The 22485-nt window shown below is 35.1% G+C and overlaps 1 protein-coding gene across 2 annotated transcripts in view; it reads left to right on the top strand.

Annotated features, from left to right (window-relative positions):
- The window catches only part of EDIL3 (EGF like and discoidin domains 3), a 402449-nt gene that overhangs the window by 139526 nt on the left and 240438 nt on the right, over positions 1–22485 (top strand). The window contains exon 3 of one of the 2 annotated variants that reach the window (XM_037032233.1): positions 16484–16513. The exons of the other annotated variant lie outside the window; for it this stretch is intronic. Coding sequence (XP_036888128.1) covers positions 16484–16513 — 30 coding nt within the window. The remainder of the gene's footprint in view (positions 1–16483; positions 16514–22485) is intronic. 2 annotated transcript variants of the gene reach the window in all.

Genomic DNA, 22485 nt, shown 5'->3' with positions numbered 1-22485 from the left:
ATAAATTATATAGAAAAGGAACTAGAAAAAGAAAAAAACAAAGCCCAAAGTGAATAGAAGGAAGAAAACAATAAAGATCAAAGCAGAAATAAATAAAATAGATTCTAAAAAATGATAAACATACAAACTTTCAAAACTAAATCAGGAAGAATCAGAGAATCTGAATAGACAGATTACACCTAGTGAAATTAAAACAATAATTTAAAAAAACTCCCAACAAACAAAACCCTGGACTGGATAGCTTCACAATGTTTGAATTTTACCAAATATTGCAAGAACACCTCTCCTTCCCAAAACATTTCATATAATTGAAAAGGAGGGAAGGCTCTCAAACTCATTATACAAAGCCAGCATTATCCTAACTCTGAAACCAAATGAAGACACTACAAAGAAAAAAATTATAGGCCCATATGCCTGATGAACATAGATGCTAATATTCTTAACTAAATATTAGCAAACTGTGTACAGTGATGCATTAAAAAGATCATAACCATTATCCAGTAGAATTTATTCTGATATTCACTGATATATCTGATAAAGGGTTAATATCCAAAATATGTAAAGAACTTACAATACTCAACACCAAAAGAAAACAAACAATCCAATTAAAAAATGGTCAAAGGGCCCTGGCTGGTGTAGCTCAGTGGATTGAGCTTGGGCCTACAAACCAAAATATTGTGGTTCAATTCCCAGTCGGGGCACATGCCTGGGTTGCAGGCCAGTTCCCAGCAGGGGACACATGAGAGCCAACCATACACTGATATTTCTCTCCCTCTCTCCTTCCTTTCCCCTTTAAAGATAAATAAATAAAATGTTTTAAATGCTCAAAGGACCTGAATAGACACGTATCCAAAGAGAACATATAGATGGCCAGTAGACATATGAAATGATGGTCATTGTCACTAACCATCAGAGAAAAATGCAAAGAAAAACAATGTGATTTCATCTCACACCTGTCAAATGGCTATAATCAATAAATCAACAAACAAGTGCTGGCAAGGACATGGAGAAAGGGGAACCTTTTTGCACTGTTGGTGGGAATGCAGATTGGTGCCGCCACTGTGTATGGAGTTACCTCAAAAAATTAAAAATGGATCTGACTTTTGACCCAGTAATTCCAGTCCTGGGAATATATCTGAAGGATCCCAAAACACTAATTTGAAAGAACATAAGCATGCCTGTGTTCATTGCAGCATTATTTATGGTCACCAAATTATGGAAGCAACCCAAGTGTCCATCAGTAGATGAGTGTATAAAAAAATAAAGTATGGTACATTTACACAATGGAATGCTACTGAGCTATAAAAAAGAAAAAATTTTACCCTTTGTGACAGTGTGGATGGACCTGAAGAACATTGTACTAAGTGACATAAGCCAGTCAGAGAAAGACAAACACCATATCCTTTCCCTCATGTGTAAAATATAGTGAACAAACTGAACTAATCAGCAAGATATAGACAGACTCATAGATGGACAGCAGGATGACAGCTGCGTTAGTGTGGAGGGATTGAGCAAATAGGAAAAAGGAGTCATTGACATGGACAACAGTGTGGTGACTTCAGCTAGGAGGGTGGTGTGGGGGGACTAAGAGGTAATGGACAAGAGATACAATAAAAATGAATAATAAGCCCTGGCTGGTGTACCTCAGTGGATTGAGCACAGGCCTGTGAACCAAAAGATCGTGGTTCAATTCCCAGTCAGGGCACATGCCTGGGTCGCAGGCCAGTTCCCCGCAGGGGCCAGTTCCCAGAAGGGAACGCACAAGAAGCAACCATACACTAATATTTCTCTCCTTCTCTCCTTCCCTTCCCTTCTAAAGATAAAGAAATAAAATTTAAAAAAATGAATAATAAAAAAGTGTTTATTAAAATAAGTATTTTGTTAAGTTAAAATTTATTTCTTAGAACTATTAGTAACTATTGTAGAATGTAATATTAATAAATTAGGTAAACTAATTAAAGTTTTAGGCACTTATTATGTGCTAGAATTATGCTATTTGTTATTAGGAATTATTAGATAAGATGGAAAGGTTACTAAAATGTAACAGAAGGCATGAATCCTTTCTCAAGGAGCTGCAAATAGATGTTATTATGTGTGAAGGTTTATTTGGCCGCAGTCCCTGAAGCCATAGGAAAACTAGTTGACACCTCAAGGTAACTTTGTACTCTCAGACAATAAATTGTCCAACACATATCAAAGTGTTTATGTGAAGCCAAGTTTTGTATTTCGTATTATTTAAAGGACAGTGGCAACACATAATGAGTCATATAATGAGAGAGAATTTAGGCAGAATTATTTTCAGAATATATTTAATTTTTTTCAATGTGTAAAATTTACCAATTAGGATTTAAAATAAATGACAACTGATATTTATTATTATGTTTATTTTATTTTAATCAAGGCTTGGGAAGTGAAGCATGCGGAACACAATTTGAGTCCTCAGCAAAAAATAGAACTGAGATAAAGATGTTTTCCTAAGTACTAATCCTTAGAAATTAGAACAAATTTCAAGTAATAATCAGCACCTCCTTTACATAGAATTTTGGTAAATCCCACATTGCCTAATTTATCTGGTAAAATTTTAATTGAGAAATCAGACCCTAATTGCTTCATCCATATCACAGAAAGCAATTGAATACAGGAGGTATTTCTGTTGCTCATCGACACAGTAGCTACCAAACATTTTCACAAAGACAGGTGTTTGTGTCTGCTCAGTTCTTTCAATCAGTGGCTTTGGCTCCACAGGAATGGATAAATCGGAGTGCCTCCCAGAACATGCTCTGGCCAATATGGGCAGCTTCTATTAACTATTCAACTATGAAGGTTGAACTATATTATTCTCCACAATGATTTTCTAACCCAGAATTTCTGTGGTGTGTCTCACCTCACAACTCAGCAAGCTGTACCAGGCCTTTATCTAATAAACCCTGAAGAGGATGGGCAGATAGTTTTAATACTGTTCGCCAATCACCATGTCAGCAAGGACATATTTTCCCTCACCCTCTTCCCTTTAATGGTGTCTTGTATTTTTAGACTACTCTATTTATTAAAACGCTAATATATATTATTCTCATAATAACCTTGAAATAAACAGATGAGTTAATACCAATCTCCATGTTAAGTGGTAAAGTGATTCTATGATAATTGTAATAACTAGAACAAGGTCACAGATTTCTGCTCCAAAGCAGGCAGAACAGGTATTAAGCCTGAATGTCTGTCCCAGCATTTTACACAGTTCAGTGTCTGTGTTCAAGTTAGACTGTACTGGTTGCACAAATGGGGATGGATGGCTTGAAACAAGGAGAGAACTTGGAATAATAGTAATAATAATAATAATAATGAAGTTTAATTCCAGTGTTCATCACAAGCCCTCTTGGGATTCTCTAGAAACACATTCTCTAAAGAATTTCTTCCTGGGGCTGTGGTTGAAAATTCAGCCACATTGAATTCAAACTCTGGCTGTTATGTTTACTGTCTCTGTTCTTTTGACCAGGTTGCTTAACACCTCAGTGTATCTGTAAAATAGTACCAGCCTCAGAGGAGTTTTGTTCAAATCAAATTAATATGTACAAAGCACTTAAAACAGTATCTCACCTACAATTAGAGCCATACAGGAGTTATAAAATAAGTAAATATGTATAAGCATTATAGACGATTCAAAAGCTATATGCAGAAATCAAACTTCTAAGTCGCTGAACATTCTTTCATCATTTCAGTCATTAAGAACATTATTGAAATGTGCAATAAATACTGACCTATTATACTTATGCTGGGGTCTTTTCTGCTTGTGCTTGAATTGCAAATTGGGAGCAATTTAGCTGTCAGCTTTTAATTTTTCAAAAATTTTTTCTTCCACATATAATTTGACAAATCAACTCTGCATTTTTATATAAAATTATGAGATAAGTAACATTTGCATAATTAGAAATTGGCCTTTTATGAATATAGCTCTCCTTTGGTTATAGTGAATAACTTATGAATTGATTTTTCTTTATAAGATTACAAAATGGGAATGCTATAAAAGCATAACAAATATCAAGGTGGAATTTATGACAACATATTAATATTAGGTTCTTGTATGAACAAGATCTGCAATAAACTCTTTGTGGCTTTGCATATAATAAGAGACTCGCAGAGTAGAAAAGGACACTGGGATCTTCCCTTTAACAAATACTAGTGAGAGTCAAAGCTGTTCTTGACTACCAGATGCTAATCTCCCCTTTGCTTACAACCATAAGGTGCAAAACCGGCCCTTGAGATACTTGCATTTGGGAAAGGACTATAAAACACACATATCAATAGTCACATACACACAATACAAACAATATTATTGTAAGAAGCCAAGGAAGCACTGCAAGGTATGGAGAGGAGGGAAGGTCATTCTTTGAACCCATGCCCTAGGGCTCAGATTTGATGGCTTTTAAGGTGAAAGTATAGTTTTCCAGTAAAGTTATTAGATGGGAACATTTTAAGCAAAATACAGAATGATAAGCATGAAAGTGAGAAATTTGGGAACCTTCTAGAGGAATTAGCATTAATGGTTGTCCAGACAGTTGATGTTTATAGGAAAGTTCAGGGGACAGGTAGATGAGGCAGTTTGGAGCTACACTGTATTGGGCCTCCAGTCATCCTCTTGAACTAAATAATATAATATTTAATTATATTATTAAATGAAATAATATAATTTTCAAAGTGATTAAAATTGTCCCAGGAACATGATTCTGTAACTTCTCTTGATAATACATTATTGAAGCATGCAAGAATTATAAATATAAAACAACACAGAACTCTCAACAGAGCAATAGGTGAAGTAATTTCTGAGTACTACCTCAGCCTTTTCTCTTGAGGATTAAATAGTACTATTTTTTCTATTGCATTTTTCTGCCTCCAAGATAAATTTATTTTTCAGTTAATTATTGTGACTGTTTTTTCAATATGACTTGAGCTAATAGGTTAGTTGATTTGGAGAAGGCTATGTGTGGCTTATTGACTGAAATGAGTGCAAATTTCTATAATCTAGAATTCTTAACCAGAAATTAATTGCTGGAAAAAAACAACTACAAGTTTTAAGGAGAGTTTCCAGGAAACCCTTCTCTGACTAAAATGTCAGTTGACATGTAGAAAATCCTGTGAGAAGATATAATATATTCACCGGAATGAACCCCTAGACTTAGACACTAAAGAAGCTGCTGCAATAGAGACAAAAGTTTGGTTTTCCTGCATGTGGACTTCATCAACTGTGTATGAATATTGTGCAAGTTATTTTCTTTGGTAGAAAGTGAAAGGTTGGAAGAATACCTTTAAGGATTTGCTTTGTTTCCAAATTTTGCATTTTTTCTTATTGCTAAATACTTTTAACATTGTTTGCAAGCCAGTCATATTCCCCTTTGACCCTCCACCTTAAGCATGATTTCCTTATTGCATGCTCCCCTTTTTTTAACCCAATTTTGTCCTGAGACAGAAAGGAGATAAGATATAGTATCTCCACTGTTCTAGTAATTGGTGTGTAATGTAGTGCTGGAGAAAAAAGGGGAAGGAAATTAATTCCTTAAGTTTTAGTAATTAATACAATCCTTGATTTTTGGTTGTGATAGGGCAGCCTAGAGAAGGCAGGTGATAATGGCATTGTGTTTTGTACCAGTTAGATCTTATTGGAGAACTAATTCTTGCTATAAGATCTCATTCTTGTTGCTATATTAAAAGATTTTGACAAAATTTAATTTATCAAGAGGAGATTAACAAATATAATGACCAGGGTATTTGCTGTGCTACATGAAATTAAAGTGGGGATGTTTAACTCTGTTAAGAAGAGAATTATTGGAAATATAATAACTGTCCTCAAATATTTGGCTTGTATGTCAAAGAGCCACCTTATTCCGTCGTTTTCCAGATGCTCCCACGGGGAGAGTGGTGTGGCATGTTTCTTTCTGAGACTCTGAATTCTCTAACACTACAGGTTTTGAAGCAATATTTAGCTTTTTGGTTGGTGCTGGAGATCAAACCTGCAAACTTGGTGTATCAGGGACAATGGCCTATTCAACTGAGCTGCCGGGTCAGGACCCTAGAAGAATGGAGCTTGAGCCCCTCCCTCAATAGTCCTGAAACTTTATTCAATTTCATTGTTTAAATGTTAGTCTTGTCCACATTTTTATCAGTCGAGTTCTTTAAAGACATTCCAATTAAGGAAAAATTTAGCTCAGGGAGACAGGTTTTGCAGATAGGAAAATTACATTGTCAATGTCATTTGATTAACACCTGAATGTGGATACAACAGCTCTTTTCTTCTCAAGGAGGTCCTAATGATTCTGAAAAAAAAAAAGCGTTTAATTTTAGCTTCTGTCTTAACAGGAAGGAAAAATAGTCCTCTATAGCAGTCATTAATTCATTGTTGAATACGTTAGTGGCACTTTAGATTAGTGACATAGATACAGGCCAGCAGAGGCTTCACTTTATCTCTTACAGTTGGTGGCCTTGGGATGAGTTCAAAATACATAAAATTATCATCGTCATCCAACCTGACCAAAGAGAACCTGATTCACAAAAGATATCTCAGCTCCCTTCATGTTAGACTTGCCCACTTTTTTTCCCTTTATCTTTTGATTTCAAAAGTTATTTTGATTAAGCTAAATGTGTGACTCTATATTTTGGGAATCCATCATTTCAAAGCCTTCATAAAAATCGCTGACTTTATGTTTGAAAAGAAGCAGGGAAAGTGGAATAATATTTTACTAAAAAGCTTCACAAATTTCAAAAGTAGTAAATGTCATTTTAAGAAAAACCGTAACAGATATTTTTGACTTTTTATTTTATTGTGGACACTATTACAGATGTCCCTGTTTCTCTCCCTTGGCCCATCTGCACCCTGCCTCCTCCCCACTCCTTCCCTATGGGCATCACCATACTGGTGTCTGTATCTGTGTCTCTGTCTAATCTCTCAGTCCTCACCTCCCCTTTCCTGTCTGACTTGCTTCTCTACACACACGGACGTGCATTAGATGCCAATATTTTGTAATACAGTAAATTTCTGTCTTCAGTTAGTCACCATTTATTTTTTTAAAAGACGTTAAAGTTTTATATTATTTCTATCCTAGAAGATACATAATAGTCAGTATTCAATCCTAAATACTGACTATTATTTAGGTGCAGTGGTGGGGGGTTTGGGGCGGGGAAATCTGTTAGTCTAAGGTGGCATCGGCCCAGACCCAGCACTCAGCAATTTCCTTGTCTCTGTGTCTTGTGTTCTGTGGACCTGGGATGCTGGAAGTTTTATTTGATCTCCATTAATAGTAACTATTGCAAGGGAGTAATTTTCATAGGAAGAAGATGAAAATATAAATAGTCCAATATGTTTAAGAAGAATATTACTAAAGATAGGCCGCTAGCATAGAAAACAGTACCATTTAAAAGCCTTGTATACAAAAAGTGAATGCTTTATATTGTGCTTAGAATTGTAGGCTCCTATTTATTTAATGAAATTATTTGACCATTTATTTTTGTCTCATGTTTCTACCACTACTGAAATGGAGTCTGATTATTTTTTGAAATATTATTTATAGGAGAGAAGTCCCAAAACCTATCTAAATACCACTCAGTAGAGACTTAAATAAATTATTTCCATAAAATAAACTATTTTTCAATACTGTCTATAGTCACTGATTATATTGATATAGGGAAATGTGGAAAATGTTAATGAAAAAATAAAGTTATAGAACAACACATATTATATAATTCTCTTTTCATTACACTAAAACTATTAATTATTATAAATTATGTATGAAGAAGGGTGTGGCAAAAGCAGGTTTACAATTGTTCATATGGAAATAATGCAACAATAACACAAGAATAAACTCTGTGTTTTACATACTCACAACAGTAAACCTGTATGTAGTCTGATGTTTAAATAATGTTACTTCAAAATTCAGTTTGAGGTGAGTTTTTAGTTGGTGATTTAGATGACTTAATAAATATACTTCTATTTTCTAACACAAGTCTTACATAACCAATGTACCAATGGGTTTTTGGCCACCCCCTTCATCACAAGATCTCTTCTGACATTAACATTTTCTGTGGTTTCCTTAAGTGGGTGCTGTCACTAAGATTTGTCCCGATATTGCTGACCTACCCATCGCTTTTTAGTTTTTTGTTCTTTTGGTTTTAACAGGTTTGCTTTTTAGATGAGCTCATTTGTCCACACTTATGGAAGTGAACTGAGGTTGAAATGAGCAGCTTCCCACATGTGAATAAACAGACAACCACAGAGCATAGCCCTGGTGGCCCCAGCGTCATTCTGGCACGCGCGTGAAAATTCACTTATGGTGGACAGGTCACCGCAGCTTCATGGCTCTCCTACTCCCATCAACAACATTCTCCTTGCAAAACTATTATTTCTCTATATTAAATTTTAAATGAATTATAAATTCATTTCATTGAAATTGATAAATCTGAGCTATCATATTCACTTCTGATCTGCTTCATTCCTCACAAATTATGTTCTATTTATCTATGAATTTTCTTTGTATATCTTAGGTTTGATTTCCAGTTTTTGCTTTTGATGGCTGACAATAATGTAAAACAGTCATTAAGTTCACTTACTGGATTTTATTTTCTCATCTGTAGAACTGGACAGCTTTCTAAAAGTATTTACTCAGTACCAGTTGCATACACTATAAGAAATTAAAATATAAACATTTGTCTTGAAAGAAGAATAATGGATGATATGTACCTTGAGAAAAAGACTGTAAAATATTTTCCATTTTCTTTAGAGTCAGCTTTCAGTTATAGTTTAAAAGCCAGTGGGAGCTGGAAAAAGCTAAGTGTATAAATTTGGAGGCTGAAATAAATACTATGGAACTGAGGATCCTGGGATTTATACTCAGTCCACAAGGATAGAGAGGGAGAGCTCATTGAATAAACAAAAGGTTTTCGAGGACAATTGAATACATACCTGAAATGTGACTATAAAACTTTTGTAATGTCAAATCATTTAGCTTAAAAATCTTTAGTGCTTCCTTTATGTAGGCAAATATGTCCTGCTCATGTCCCCAAAGTCTTTTTAAATACTAGCTGAGATATGAACATAGGCCACTTGAGTGGTAGCATTTCTCAGCTTCCAATATTCTGGTTTAGTTTTGTATTTTTTTTATCTCAGTGGCAAAAAAATGAAACTAAATCATCCATTCATCCTTTATTATTTCCCCATTTGTACCTCTTCCTAAAATGAGGAAATCACAATGTCCAGCTAATTGCTGTTAATGTGATTCACAATGTAAGTAGGTTGTGAAACCCATATGAGCTCTACTTTTTTTGCAGTTCTACTTTAATGAATCTATTTAATTAATAAACTATTGTTTGATGGTTTTGAGTTCGCTTAAAGTCACAGACTTATTTTTTTCTTGAGAAGATCAAACAATCATTCAAGCAACCATTGTCTTTTTAACTACTATTTCTTTTCTTTCCTACTCAAGAAAAAAAATCAAATTTATATGGCCATATAGATTTATATAAATTATTACTTGTGTAATTATACACAGATTTGTATAACTTAAACATAGATGAAGATATAGGTTTTATTACCCTGGCTGGATAGCTCAGTTGGTTAGAGAGGTGTATTACTCATATGCCAAGGTTAGAGGTTTGATTCCTGGTCATTGAAATACAAAAATCAACCAATGAATGCATAACTTAGTGGAACAACAAATCTCTCTCTGTCTCTCAAAATCAATAAATAAAAATAAAATTTAAAAATAATATGGGCCCTGGCTGGTGTAGCTCAGTGGATTGAGCGCGGGCCTGCGAACCACACGATCACGGTTCGATTCCCAGTCAGGGCACATGCCTGAGTTGCAGGCCAGTTCCCGGTTCCCGGCTGGGGACGCACGAGAGGCAACCATACATTGATATTTCTCTCTCTCTGTCCTTCCCTTTCCCTCTAAGGTAAATGAATAAAATTTTTAAAAATAATAATAATATGGGCTTCTTTTTTTGAGAGTTAAGTAATATGGCATAGTGAAGCAGCTGAATTTTCTGATTAACAGGACTTAAAAGTTGCTCTTACCAACTTCCAAGGACTGTTTTAACTATGTATTCATATTTTTCTTTTAATAAATATTTATTAAGCCCTACAGTGTTATAGGCACTATTCTGAAATCTGGAAATATAGTGATAAGCAAAAAAGGCACAGCCCTGCCCTTTACACCTCCTAGTTTAATGGGAGAGACTACTAAACAAACTATAAATGTATACTTATACACGAACTACATGTGTACATAATTATATTTTATGTGTTGCACATTATTAGCTGTATTCAAATATATGGCATCCCCCAAATCCAACACAGGAATTAAAATGCTTGTAAAAGACAAATAGGGTAGAGAAGACTTCAGAATTCTATGAAAATTTTCTATGCAAATAACATTGTCTGCTGCTCCTCACAGTGACCCAAATATTCTACAATTCAGAGAGTGTAGAATTGCCCACACCATATGCTACCTGAAGTCTTTGGCTTGAAGGGACTTAAAGTCCTCTTCATACTTTCAAGAGGAAGAAGTTGATCACAGCAACTTTTCAGTCCTGAGGCATGTCTTCATTGGGCCACTGACCTGGAACAAAAGAACAAAGAATGAAAGAAACAAACAATGAAACATAGAGCATGTACACCAAAACCTCTCTTTAAACACTTTTTTGAATACTTGCAGAGTCAGCTCTACAACCTACTTAAATGATTGAGCTCACAATGTTCAGTGAATGCAAAGGTGCTGTGACTGATCAAACAGTGGTTTGTGTAGTTTCCTGCTGGAGATTTCTTGCTGGGCCATGTTCCCCAGTCGGGTGGACCAGCTGACACTGATAGTGATAAAATTGAGATGTTAATTGAGAACAATTAACATTATGCTATGAGGGAGATAGCCTATGGACTCGAAATATCCAAATCAATAAAGTTATTGGTGAAAATGAAAAATATGTCTTTTATTTTATGGAAAAAAATCATATGAACTTTTTGGCCAACCCAATATTTCAAGTTTCACCTGGCTTGGAGATAACTAATTCCTTATGCATTCTAATGTATATTCAAGCTTGAACAACAAAAGTGTTTATGGTTGTAGCAGAATACTATTTAGTTGCAAATAAGAGAGAGCTCCATTAAAACTAGGTAAACAATAACAAAGTATTTTTTCTTAGAATGAGAGTCCAGAATTAGGTCAGAGTATGATTAAATGGCTCAACAATATCATCAGTAATCTACTTGCTTTCTGTTTCTCCAACTCTACCTTTGGATAGGATTGGCTTCTTTCTAAAGGTGGTTCCCGTCATGTTTGCAATGTGTCTGCCAGCGACTTTTGGGGCCACAGACATCTTTGTCCATTTCTAAAGGAGAAAGAGAGAAGGTTGTTCCTAGACACTTTCTCAGAAGAATAAGGAGCACTACTTTCAAGAACCTCTCTTTATCCAAGTACACACAAACCTGTTCTTACACATTATTGTCCCCAAATGGGCCATATACCTATCTAAGCCAATAACTGTGGTCAGGAGAGGGGAAAAGATTTACTTAGTTCACGCATACAGACTTCCTCCTGAATTCAAAAGTGGAGCCATCTTCTTCCAAGAGTTGATGCAGACCCTTCAATAAACCTGAAGATAAAATAAGTATTGAGAAGTAGTGAAACAATCCCAGTACACACTGCAAAGTGCTTCCTATAAGCCTGCTAATTCACTCCTGCAGTTCCAACTCTGGGAACCGGGCCTCTTTCCCACTGCATCACACATGATAGTCACCTGCTGAGCTTTGTAAAAACACAGAAACGTCAGCTGTACCCAAACTTCAAATGCAGTGGATCTGGGGCATTTTAACAAATACTCCAGGTTATTCTCTCATGGGCAACAAAGGACCACGCCAAGCTAAATTCTGTGTATCAGATACATATTTTTAATGCCCGTTTTTCTACCACCATAATATTCATACATTTTTCTGCATTGTGATGAGTCAGAGTAATACAGAATTATTTTTAGACTTTATTTTGTTCTGCTTGGTGCATGGATTTTTAACTTCCAGGAATACGGGAACTTGCCCATGACATAGTTTATATATATATACTTACACAAATATATATATGTGTATGTGTGTGTGTGTGTGTGTGTGTAGTCTGTCCAGTAAAAGTTCTGTCATTGTTAATATAATGAGAACGGTTTGTGCAACATCAATGCCACCTGGCAGCCAAGGGGAGTGAACTGGAATGTACATGCATGAACAATAGTGAGGGTGGTAGGCTCCACTGAGTGAGCATGTGTCCATCACATTCAAAAATGACTGAGCAAGTAGAACAACAAATCTGCATCAAATCTTGCATTAAACTTGAATTCCACAGAAACTATTCAGATGATTCAGAAGGCCCCAGCTAGGGGCAGCTGGTGAATGGCAGCTTCATCACAAAGGGCATCATGTCTCGTGCAGAGATTTTTAATGAAACATCAAGTCACCCAGGAGACTCAGCCCTGCTACAGCCCACATTTGATGTCCTGTGATTTGTGGTTTTTCCCCAAACTAAAGCCACCTTTGAAAGTGTAGAAACATTAAGGAAGATATGATGAGACTGTTTATGCTGATTGAGAGAACTGGGTGAGATCCCAAGCTGCCTACTTTGAAGGTGACTGAGGCATCATTGTCCTATGTACAATATTTCTTGTATCTTGTATCTTCTTCAATAAATGTCTCTATTTTTCATATGGCATGCCTGGATACCTTCTGGAGAGACCTCACACATATTTGATTTGCTGATTTCATTACTTCTGAGAAACATATATAAACAGTGAAGAATCAGTTGCATAGCTTGGCATTACCTTCTGTGATATTTCACTTCAATATCACCTAAGAGGCCACTAATGTCTATTATGAGGCTTACATGTACTTCTGGGGCTCTAGCTTTCACATGTTAATAGTTCATGATGCTTTATTTGGTAATACAGTTAGCCCGCAAAGCCATCTTGTGAGAGATAAGTGAAATAGTGAATTCATGAAAATGCTAACACTTACATGTGCTTGTACCCATGTGTTATAATAGTATGGATATTGGTTACTGACATGTGCATATTATGAGAAACCACAACTATGGAGATGTTGCCTAGAAGTAGAATTCTATGCAGACGTGTGCACCTGCTGACTCTAATATAGTGGCACCTCGATATTCATCGTTAATGCTTTCTGGAACTCTTGACAAGTGCCAGAACCAACAAATATTGAACAATGAAGCATTCCTTGTGAGGTAGCATTGTGACTCATAAAAGTTTTTAGCAAGTGTGAAGAGTCCTACGCAAGTGCTGAGTGCTGAGACATTTTTCTCTTCTCATCAAAATGTGATGAGTACAGGGTTTGATAAGTTCTGAGGCTAACAAGTATCAAGGTATGACTATACTGTTAATTCGTTACAACGATGCTTTCAAGTACTGCATGCTCAAGTGTCTGCTAGCATATGACTTGCCCCATAGACTTTGGTTTTAAGATGCTTCTAAGGGCTAATACTCCTATAAATTTGGAATCGGATTTACATCAGTGCTTGCTAGTTCTTTCCTAAAATTCCTTGCTTATCCACATATAATTAAGGAATAAAATATTAGAATAACTCTCCCTTAGGCATCACTTACTTAGGATATTTCATTTGACTACATAGTCAGGATCTCATGTGCCTATGTCTGTCCCTGGGATGTAGGAGACTTAGAGCTAAGTTTCAAGGAAAAACTTTATTTTTAAAGAGCTTCATATTCTGGCTCCTACATCCAGGTTTTTCCCCCTTATGCTTATGTTCAACTAACATTTTCAAAGCTCTAGCCAGTCCTGGCCCCATGACCATTTCACCCTTTGCATTTTTTCTCTTAGTGGATATGGAATCAGCACTTTGTGAGACAGTACAGCATAGTGGAGAGAGTCTGCTTTTAAAGTCACGCTGACAGGAGCTCAAATGCAGTTGACCTTACACAAATGGCCCACTCACTCCAAACATCATTGTCTTCATCTATCAAATCACAGTGATTTTCATCTCATCAGTTGCATTATGAATTGAGTTCACACACATACAATGACTAGTTATAAGTGGGTTTTTTCCCATTCGTGAATCTCCAGACTTTTACTAACAGTGAGCCATCTAAGTCAACACTTCTACAAACCCCTGTTGTATTTTTCTAATGGGATTTCCTGGAAGCTACCAACAATTTTCCTGTTTAACCATGTTATGATATATTTTAGACATGACAAAGATGCTTACAGAGTTTTAAATATTTATGTCCTCTATGGCTGCACTTGCCAACTGTGTTTGCTCTCTCCACTTCTTCATGTGCCAAGGAGACAAGCCAAACAGCGTGAGAGGAAAATACTGTCGGGGCACAAAGTAACCTTGTCTAATGTGTGCTCAGTGCAGATGGAACCTTAATGGAAAAGAATGGAGACTGCTCCCTGGTTGCACAGCGATACCTTGATTAACAAATCACATGGGAACAAAGCTCCTTTATAAGCAATTCAGCTGAGTAAATTTTTATTTTAAAACTTCATGAATCAAATGAAATAGTGCTGGCTGTGTCATATATTTCCAGTAATATTCTGGGTAAGCTACACTTGCCCAAGAACAGAAATACCTCCTGACAGAGTGTCTATTATTATAAAGATGACAAGGTGATTCTACAAAAAAGTATGAAGTGACTTTAGATAAACTTTTTTTTCACTGTTGTAGTCACTGTGTTCCCTCCTCCGCAAACAACCAGCCATAGATTGTTATCCTCAGAGTCTTGCTGCTCTCAAAAATTCCTCACTTTAAAAAGAGGAACCAAAATGATTCACACTTTGAGTTAAAAGTTCATGTTACCTGACATTGGTCATACTTAGTGATGTCTCAATGCTGGCTGAAAATTAGTGCTGCTGAAATAGGTTCTGACTTAATTGGTCTGGGGTGGGCTGCAGAGTTTGGTATTCTAATACAGAGTCAAGGTTGACAACTACAGCTTTAACATTAAGCTGTATTTTCATTTCGTGGCCTTTTATAGGTATTAAACATAATACCTATGTTTACCTAAGTGTAGGCTGTAGAACACTTAATTCAAAGCCACTTGGTGTACCTTTAAAAGGTAGGTTCCTGTGGCTTCACCACAGAATGAGCACTAATGAATCCTGAAATATGTGGTTCGCATGAGTGAGTGTGTTTGTGTGTGTGGTGTGTGTGCATGTGTGATGGGGGTGGAGGCAAGAGCTATAATATTCATGCTTAACCAGTATTCAAACTGATTATGAGTCACTTTAAGGCTGAATAACTCCTATTTTATTTATAACTTCTAACTCATAGTGTGATATTTCAGCTGTCAACAATGCCTTTTAATTCCTCTTTGCTGGTTGACCATTCCCACAAAGTGGTCGATGAAGGGGTATTTGTATGTTCGAAGTCTGGGAAAAGTCCAGCCATTGTTCATACAAAGAGAACAGTTTGTGCAACATCAATTTGACCTGGCAGCCAAGCAGAGGGGACTGGAGTGCATGTATGTGAACAATGACAACTGCACTGTACTAATCAGCGAGGGCAGTAGATGCCATTGAGTGAGCACATGTACTGAGTGGCAAGAACATTCAAAATGACTGAGTAAGCAGAGCAATGAATATGCATCAAATTTGGCATTAATCTTGAACATATCTCCATGGAAACTATTCAGATGATTCAGAAGGCTTTTGGTGATAATGCTGAGTGATTGGCAGTTTCATCGTGACAGTGTGCCTGCTCATACATCACATCTCCTGCAGAGATTTTTGGTGAAAACATCAAGTTGCCCAGGTGACTTAGCTCTGCTACAGTCCAGATTTGGTGTCCTGTGACTTCTGTCTTTTCCCAAAACTAAAATCACTTTTGAAATGGAAGAGATTTCAGACCATTGATGAGATTCAGAAAAATACTACAGGGCAACTGATGGCAATTACAACAAAGGATTTTGCAGTGTCTTGAATAGTGCAAGAGACACTGGGAGAACTGTATATAAGGTCCCAAAGCATCTACCTTGAGGGAGACTGAGGCATCGTTGTCCTACATACAGTGTTACTTGTATCTTGTATCTTCCTCAGTAAATGTCTCTATTTTTCATATTATATGGCTGGATAGCTTCTCAACAGGCTTCATTGTATATATTTTAAACAATACTATGTATAATAATTATGGTAATTACACTCAATCTAAATAAGGTCAATTTTCTTTGTAAAAGTAAAGAAAAATGAAAGTTAGACCTTTGAATATTTTTTCTGATACACACATTTTTCTGATATATTGAAGTATGAGTATATAAATATTAACTTCGAGTAAATACTCATTAGTCTGTCATCATCTTATTATCTAACTACAGATTTCTAATATATACACAAAATTACAAAAGCTTGTAGTCACCGTTGAGAAATGTGGAATCTCAGTCTCTCTCTCTCTCTCTTTCTCTCCCTCCCCCTCCTCCCCTGCCCCTGCTCCCACCGTAGCATCAGAGGAAGAAGAACCAACATCAGCAGGTAAATTTCCTTTTCTGTAAAGATCATTCCTATTTAATTTAATGACCTTAATAACAGAGACACAACTCTTTGGAGTGTATATCTTAAAGTTTCAACCAGAAAACTGGCACAGTTTTATTTATTTGCTTGTTTTTACTGGACCCATGGTCCCAGACTAAATGATTGTGGGGTTTTAAATAGAAATAGAAAAAAAAAACAGAGGAAAACATAACACAACGTATCACATCGATATTAAATTATGGTGAAAATTAAAACATTTAGCCAAATGTCAAAAACAATTAAATGAGAAGAAAATACTGAAATGATAAAATGCAGGAAAAATCGTACAAATGGAAAGAATAAAGTAAAATGCTAGTGCATGAATTATGGATTTAAATGATTACTTTTAAAATAAATGAGTGCAAGATTTATCTGAACATAGAGGTCTCTAGTGGATGCTAATACTGAATGAATGACTTATTTAATGTTTGCAAAGTGTAGGTGTTATGGGCCTAGCAAGCTTCTTTGGTGACCTTTATGGCCATTGCGTAACAAATCTAGGTTGTTTTTTCCCCACAGGTACATAGAATTGGATTAATTATAATTCAATGATAATGACAAATTCTCATTCTTCAGAACTATTTTTAAAGAAAATAAGTCTTATCCTGGATAACACTTAATGTGAAAAAAGTCAAGACAGAAAATATCACTCTGAGAAAATCAAGGAAATGCTACTTGTATTATAATGTTGCAGAACAATAGGGCCTTTTCTCTTCATGACAGAGCATATTTGATTTGTGTTATATTTAGAATTATTATTACTGACATCATTAAAACAAAGAAGTGATCCCCCTCTCTCGCCATGTGATTCAGTTTAGTATATTTTCATGTTTCAGTTAACCTTGAGCTATTTTTCAAACATGCCTTTTTCTTCCCATTTGAACCTCTAAACGATCATCAGAAAGCAAGTACATTTTTGTGTTGAGTTGTAAAGAGGGTGCAAAATATGTCACATCCCATTTCTCCTCACAGGGATATGAGCCCCTTAGTGAATACGGAGCATCATTTCAGCTCTGAATGCTCAGATGGGATACATTAGCCTAAAGGAACATGTTTTTAGCAACTGAGTTCTAGAGCAGTTTCACCTAACACCCACTTCTGGAACTATTAAAAGCTTCTTTTATCTTACATTGAATTTTTTTCAAAGATTTTATTTATTTATTTATCTTTAGAGGGGAAGGAGAGAGGGAGAGAAACATCAATGTATGGTTGCCTTTCGTGCGTCCCCTGCTGGGAGTTGGCCTGCGGGGAACTGGCCTGCAACCCAGGCATGTGCCCTGACTGGGAAACGAACCTCGATCCTCTGGTTCGCAGGCACGCGCTCAATCCACTGAGCTACACCAGCCAGGGCTATCTTACATTGAATTTTATGTTTAGACTTTTAAACAACTTATTTCATTGAGTATAAAAATACACATCTATGAACTATACAAGAAATTTCTTCCAACTAGGTTATATCCCAAGATCTAATTACAAACTAATGAGATTCGTATTTTTAAAACTGCCATAACAGATACTGTGTCTCCAAATGAATTACCTTTAGAGGTGATAAATGTAATCCAATTATGTAGCTGTTGCTCAACTAATATTTCAAAACTTGCTTTTGAAATTTTCTTCAGAATTTTTTTATGAGATTGCAACATCAATTATTTCCTTATACTTACAGAACTGTGCCACTGAATTCATCAGACTTTGTCTAATATGTCTTCAAAAACAAAAATTTGCTAATATTAAAAATCCGTGTGCATGTGTTTTTGTGAGTGTGAAATGCAGATCAGTTTTCAACTTTAAAATCAAATCAGTTTACAACTTTTGAAAGGTGATCACATTATGGTTAAATTTCATAAAATAATACTGTTTAATAAAGTTAAGTCAGTGTGGCTGATACTCTCATGTTGGATAAATCCAATGGTCATTTTATTTAAATTTTATAATCATGAGAGTCTTCATAAACAGACTTCAATAACAATATTATTGTCTATGTCACTTAAAAATTATGACATTTACTTTAAAAAACTGTTACAAATGAACAAATCTATATGAAATTTAATTTATTCACTATACAGTATATTAAACCATGCTTGTCTATATATACATATTCTCATTCCTTTTAATTTACTTGATGTTATTAGTTATTATTTTAATTCTCTGGAAATATCACTTATCTACTAAATGGATAAAATCATGGGAACTAAAACAATGGCAAGAAATATTAGGAAGACATGACTTTGGGTGGTAAACATACAGTGCAATATACAGATAATGTGTCATCAAATCATACACTTGAAACCTATATAATTTTATTAACTAATGTTACCTCAATAAAAACAAGGGCAAATTGGAAAATGTTATTGAATAAAATCAAAATCAGAAAATGACACAGTGGGGAGCTTGTAGCTATATAGAAATCAGTGGGAATAGTTAAAATTACAATTTAACTATTTTTGTTCACATTACGTAAAAACAAAGCTTTAATTTTTTCCTTTCTACATTGCCTAAGAGGAAAATTTTTATTGCTGTAATTGTTTTTAATATCAAAGAAAGGTACTAAGTTTGGATTTATATAAAAATAGCTATTAATACTGAATTAAATCAAGAAAAATTATGACCTGAAAAATGAAATTTCAGATGAATGTAAATGTGAAAATCTTTTTAACAATCATCTAAATTCAAATAGACACTTACAAAAGCCATAGTGCTCTTCATATGTTTATAAAATTAAATTTTCATAATTTATTGAATATACAGTTTTGTTTACGGCCTATTAACGTCAGATCCCAGTTCATTATGATGACAGAGGTCACCCCCTGGCTACAGTAGTTTATATAATAGACTTTTTTTGACCTCAGTAATGCCCACCGGAGATGAAGAGAATGGTGACTTGGCACACCAGCGCTTCCACTGGTATGCCAAATCATTCTCACCTGTTCCTTCCAAATCTTTTAACGTGTTTAATGTTTTAAATGCTCAGTTCAGCCATTCAGGAAGCTCACCTAAGAAAACTAATAGTCTAGTGTTACACATACAGTGTAACATTGGCTAACAGTAGTAAAGATTTTAAGCTACGGGATTATATATAAAAATACAGCTGTAAGTATAAATATGTATAGTTTAATAAATAAGCCTTACATAGGGTTTTATATATACATACAGTTTAAAGTAAATGTGTTGTATATGTGTACAGCTGAAAACAGGATACAGTGGTTGGATATTATTCTCTAACTTTTGAAATATTCAATTTTAGTTCTATGAAAACATCACTTCTACTTACAGTACATTTTGTGATGTTCTCAATATTGCTACAGAATTATTTTAGACTTCTTTCCTGTTTTCTTGTGGAGGTTAATTCTTCATGGCTAAGTGTGTTCAATTATTCTACCACTCACACGTTTTGAAAAAAAATGATATTTTACCATATTTTCCTCTAATGAACAAGAGTTGCTTTTGCATTCTAATCTTAGTGCTTTATTTCCTTGAGGGTCAGAAATTGAGCTTCACATTCCTAATTTTTACATTTGTTACGAATTTTTTCTATTTTATATGGAAATGCATATTTCCCCTCTAGTGCCTGGAGAGCAACTTTACTAATTATTTTGTCAAGTACATTCTTATTCATAAATATATGCTAAACTGGCTTAAGTATTAAAACTTAATATGTAAACCCCCAATGTTTTTTTTTTTTTGCTACGATCTCTGAAACACGGGAACAGTCATTATTTGCAGTTCTCATTGGAACAGGGAAAAAATCTTTGCTTCTGAAGATTCAGTTTTCATCAGTTTTGTAGAAAGACACAGTGAAAAGACCAAATAGTGTATACATTTTTTATTGAAACAAAACTTCCTTTTTGGAAGTATGTGATAGTGATTTTGAACCATGAGAAAAGGAAAGTTATTTAAATTTATGTTATATTTAGATAGCATTTTTTTCATATTTTCACTAAGATAAACTTCACTGTGGTACACATTTGTGGTACCAGCAGGGACTTTTGAAGATTGTACACTCCATATCTTTCCCTTTAAACAAGTTTGAGTATTAAACTAATAAAAGAGTGTAAATAATATGTTTATACCTTTACTTTTATATATATATATATTATATATATATATAGTGTTTTATATAGCCTACCATCTTTTCCCAAAAGTGTAAAACTGGACTTGAAATAAACAGTTAAAAAGTTTAAGGTCTTCGTGTCAAAAAATATGTACAATAACAAATCCCTCATAATACAGCTTGAAGCTATTGTTTCTTCAGTAATGTATGTTAATATCTAACAATGCATATATTTCAAAAGTCATGTATTGTGACATGACTATTTGTAACAGAGAAGCCAATATAATGTTGCTTAAATAATAAGGGATTTTATTGGCTCACAGAATTGAAAATGAGTAGCTCAGTGATGTCACTTAAAATCTGGTTTTTGTTTTCCATTCCCCAGTTTTTCTGTTTTGTCTTCTGTGGTGTGCAATTTATCTTCATCTTCACCCAGGTTTCCCTTGTGGTAGTGATATATCTGCCAACAGCTGCTGTGGCTGTATGCATCTTTATTCATGTCCAGAAAGGACAAAGAAGTGACATTTGTTCCCCTGCCTTCAAAGCAAGTGTCCTGAGATCCATTCTAATTGCACAGGCTTAGATTCCTTCTGCTGCTGCTAAACAACCAGCCAGTCAACACCCTCCCCTGGAAGGAGAGGTGGATTTTAGCTTTCTCTCAAGATCAGAAGCCATGTGGCTGGGGGCAGGGTACTCTTTAGGAATGGAAAGAGTGAAATGCACATGGAGTGGATGAGTAATAAAGCTAACAGTAAGGAACCATTATAACACCTCTGTCACTGTTTAGTATCTTCTGAGTTTTTATCCTACAGCTTGAGATGTTTTTCATGTTATTTTATAATTTTTCCCTTTTCATTGAACTTGTTGTGATGATGTTGGTTAAACAAAATTCTCCCGGTTTCAGGTGCACAGTTGTACAACACATCATCTGTACACTGAGTTGTGTGTTCACCACCACAAGTTGAGTCTTTGTCCATCACAATTTATACCTCCTACACCCTCCTCCAGCTCCCTGACCCCCACCTCTGCTCCCCTGCATTCACCACACTATTATCTGTATCCATGAGCTTTTTCTCTTTTTTTTCTTTTTTGTTCAATCACTCCACTTCTCCACCCAGACCTCCTCCCCCAAAGCTGTCAGCCTGCTCTCTATGTATGAATCGGTCTCTGTTTTGCTTGTTAGTTTATTTTGTTCATTACATCCCACATATGAGTGAAATCACATGGCATTTGTTTTTCTTTGACTGGCTTATTATATGAGACCTTGGAACTCTGTGAAGAACTTAAACTTGGTACACATCTCAGTAACAGCGAAGTCTAGAATTGTATTGTCAGCATTATATTTTGTGACATAAAAATCTCAGCTTCACCATATCCTTTATTTTTTTCTCACATGCAAAAGCATATTTTTCATGTTTGACAAAACTGTGTATATGCATTATCTATATTTAACTGATCTTTCCCTTTTTCATTCATGATCTGTTTCTACAGAAAATACCATATTTACTGAATTCTATATATTAGGTGCTGCTAAATATAATCATTCTTTCCATATTTAAAGTAGTGATATTTATGTTAAATTTTATTGTCTGGAAAAATTCCTAAGACTATTAAATAACATCACTGTTTAATTTACCTCTGGCTGATATTATCTTATTATATATAAAAGAATTTTTATCATGAACTTGTGCAAAATCACAATAATTTTCTGCTTGCAATACTAGAAAGTAGGCATTCAAATTTCATTAATTTTTTTTAAGATTTTATTTATTTATTTATCTTTAGAGGGGAAGGAGAGAGGGAGAGAAACATCAATGTATGGTTGCCTTTCGTGCGTCCCCTGCTGGGAATTGGCCTGCAGGGAACCTACCTGCAACCCAGG

This window comes from Sturnira hondurensis, unplaced genomic scaffold (assembly GCF_014824575.4).
Source record: "Sturnira hondurensis isolate 20B ecotype Veracruz unplaced genomic scaffold, ASM1482457v3 Scaffold0021354, whole genome shotgun sequence".
Lineage (NCBI taxonomy): Eukaryota > Metazoa > Chordata > Mammalia > Chiroptera > Phyllostomidae > Sturnira > Sturnira hondurensis.
Note: the sequence above shows the minus strand (reverse complement) of the source record. Positions and strands in the feature narration are given on the sequence as shown.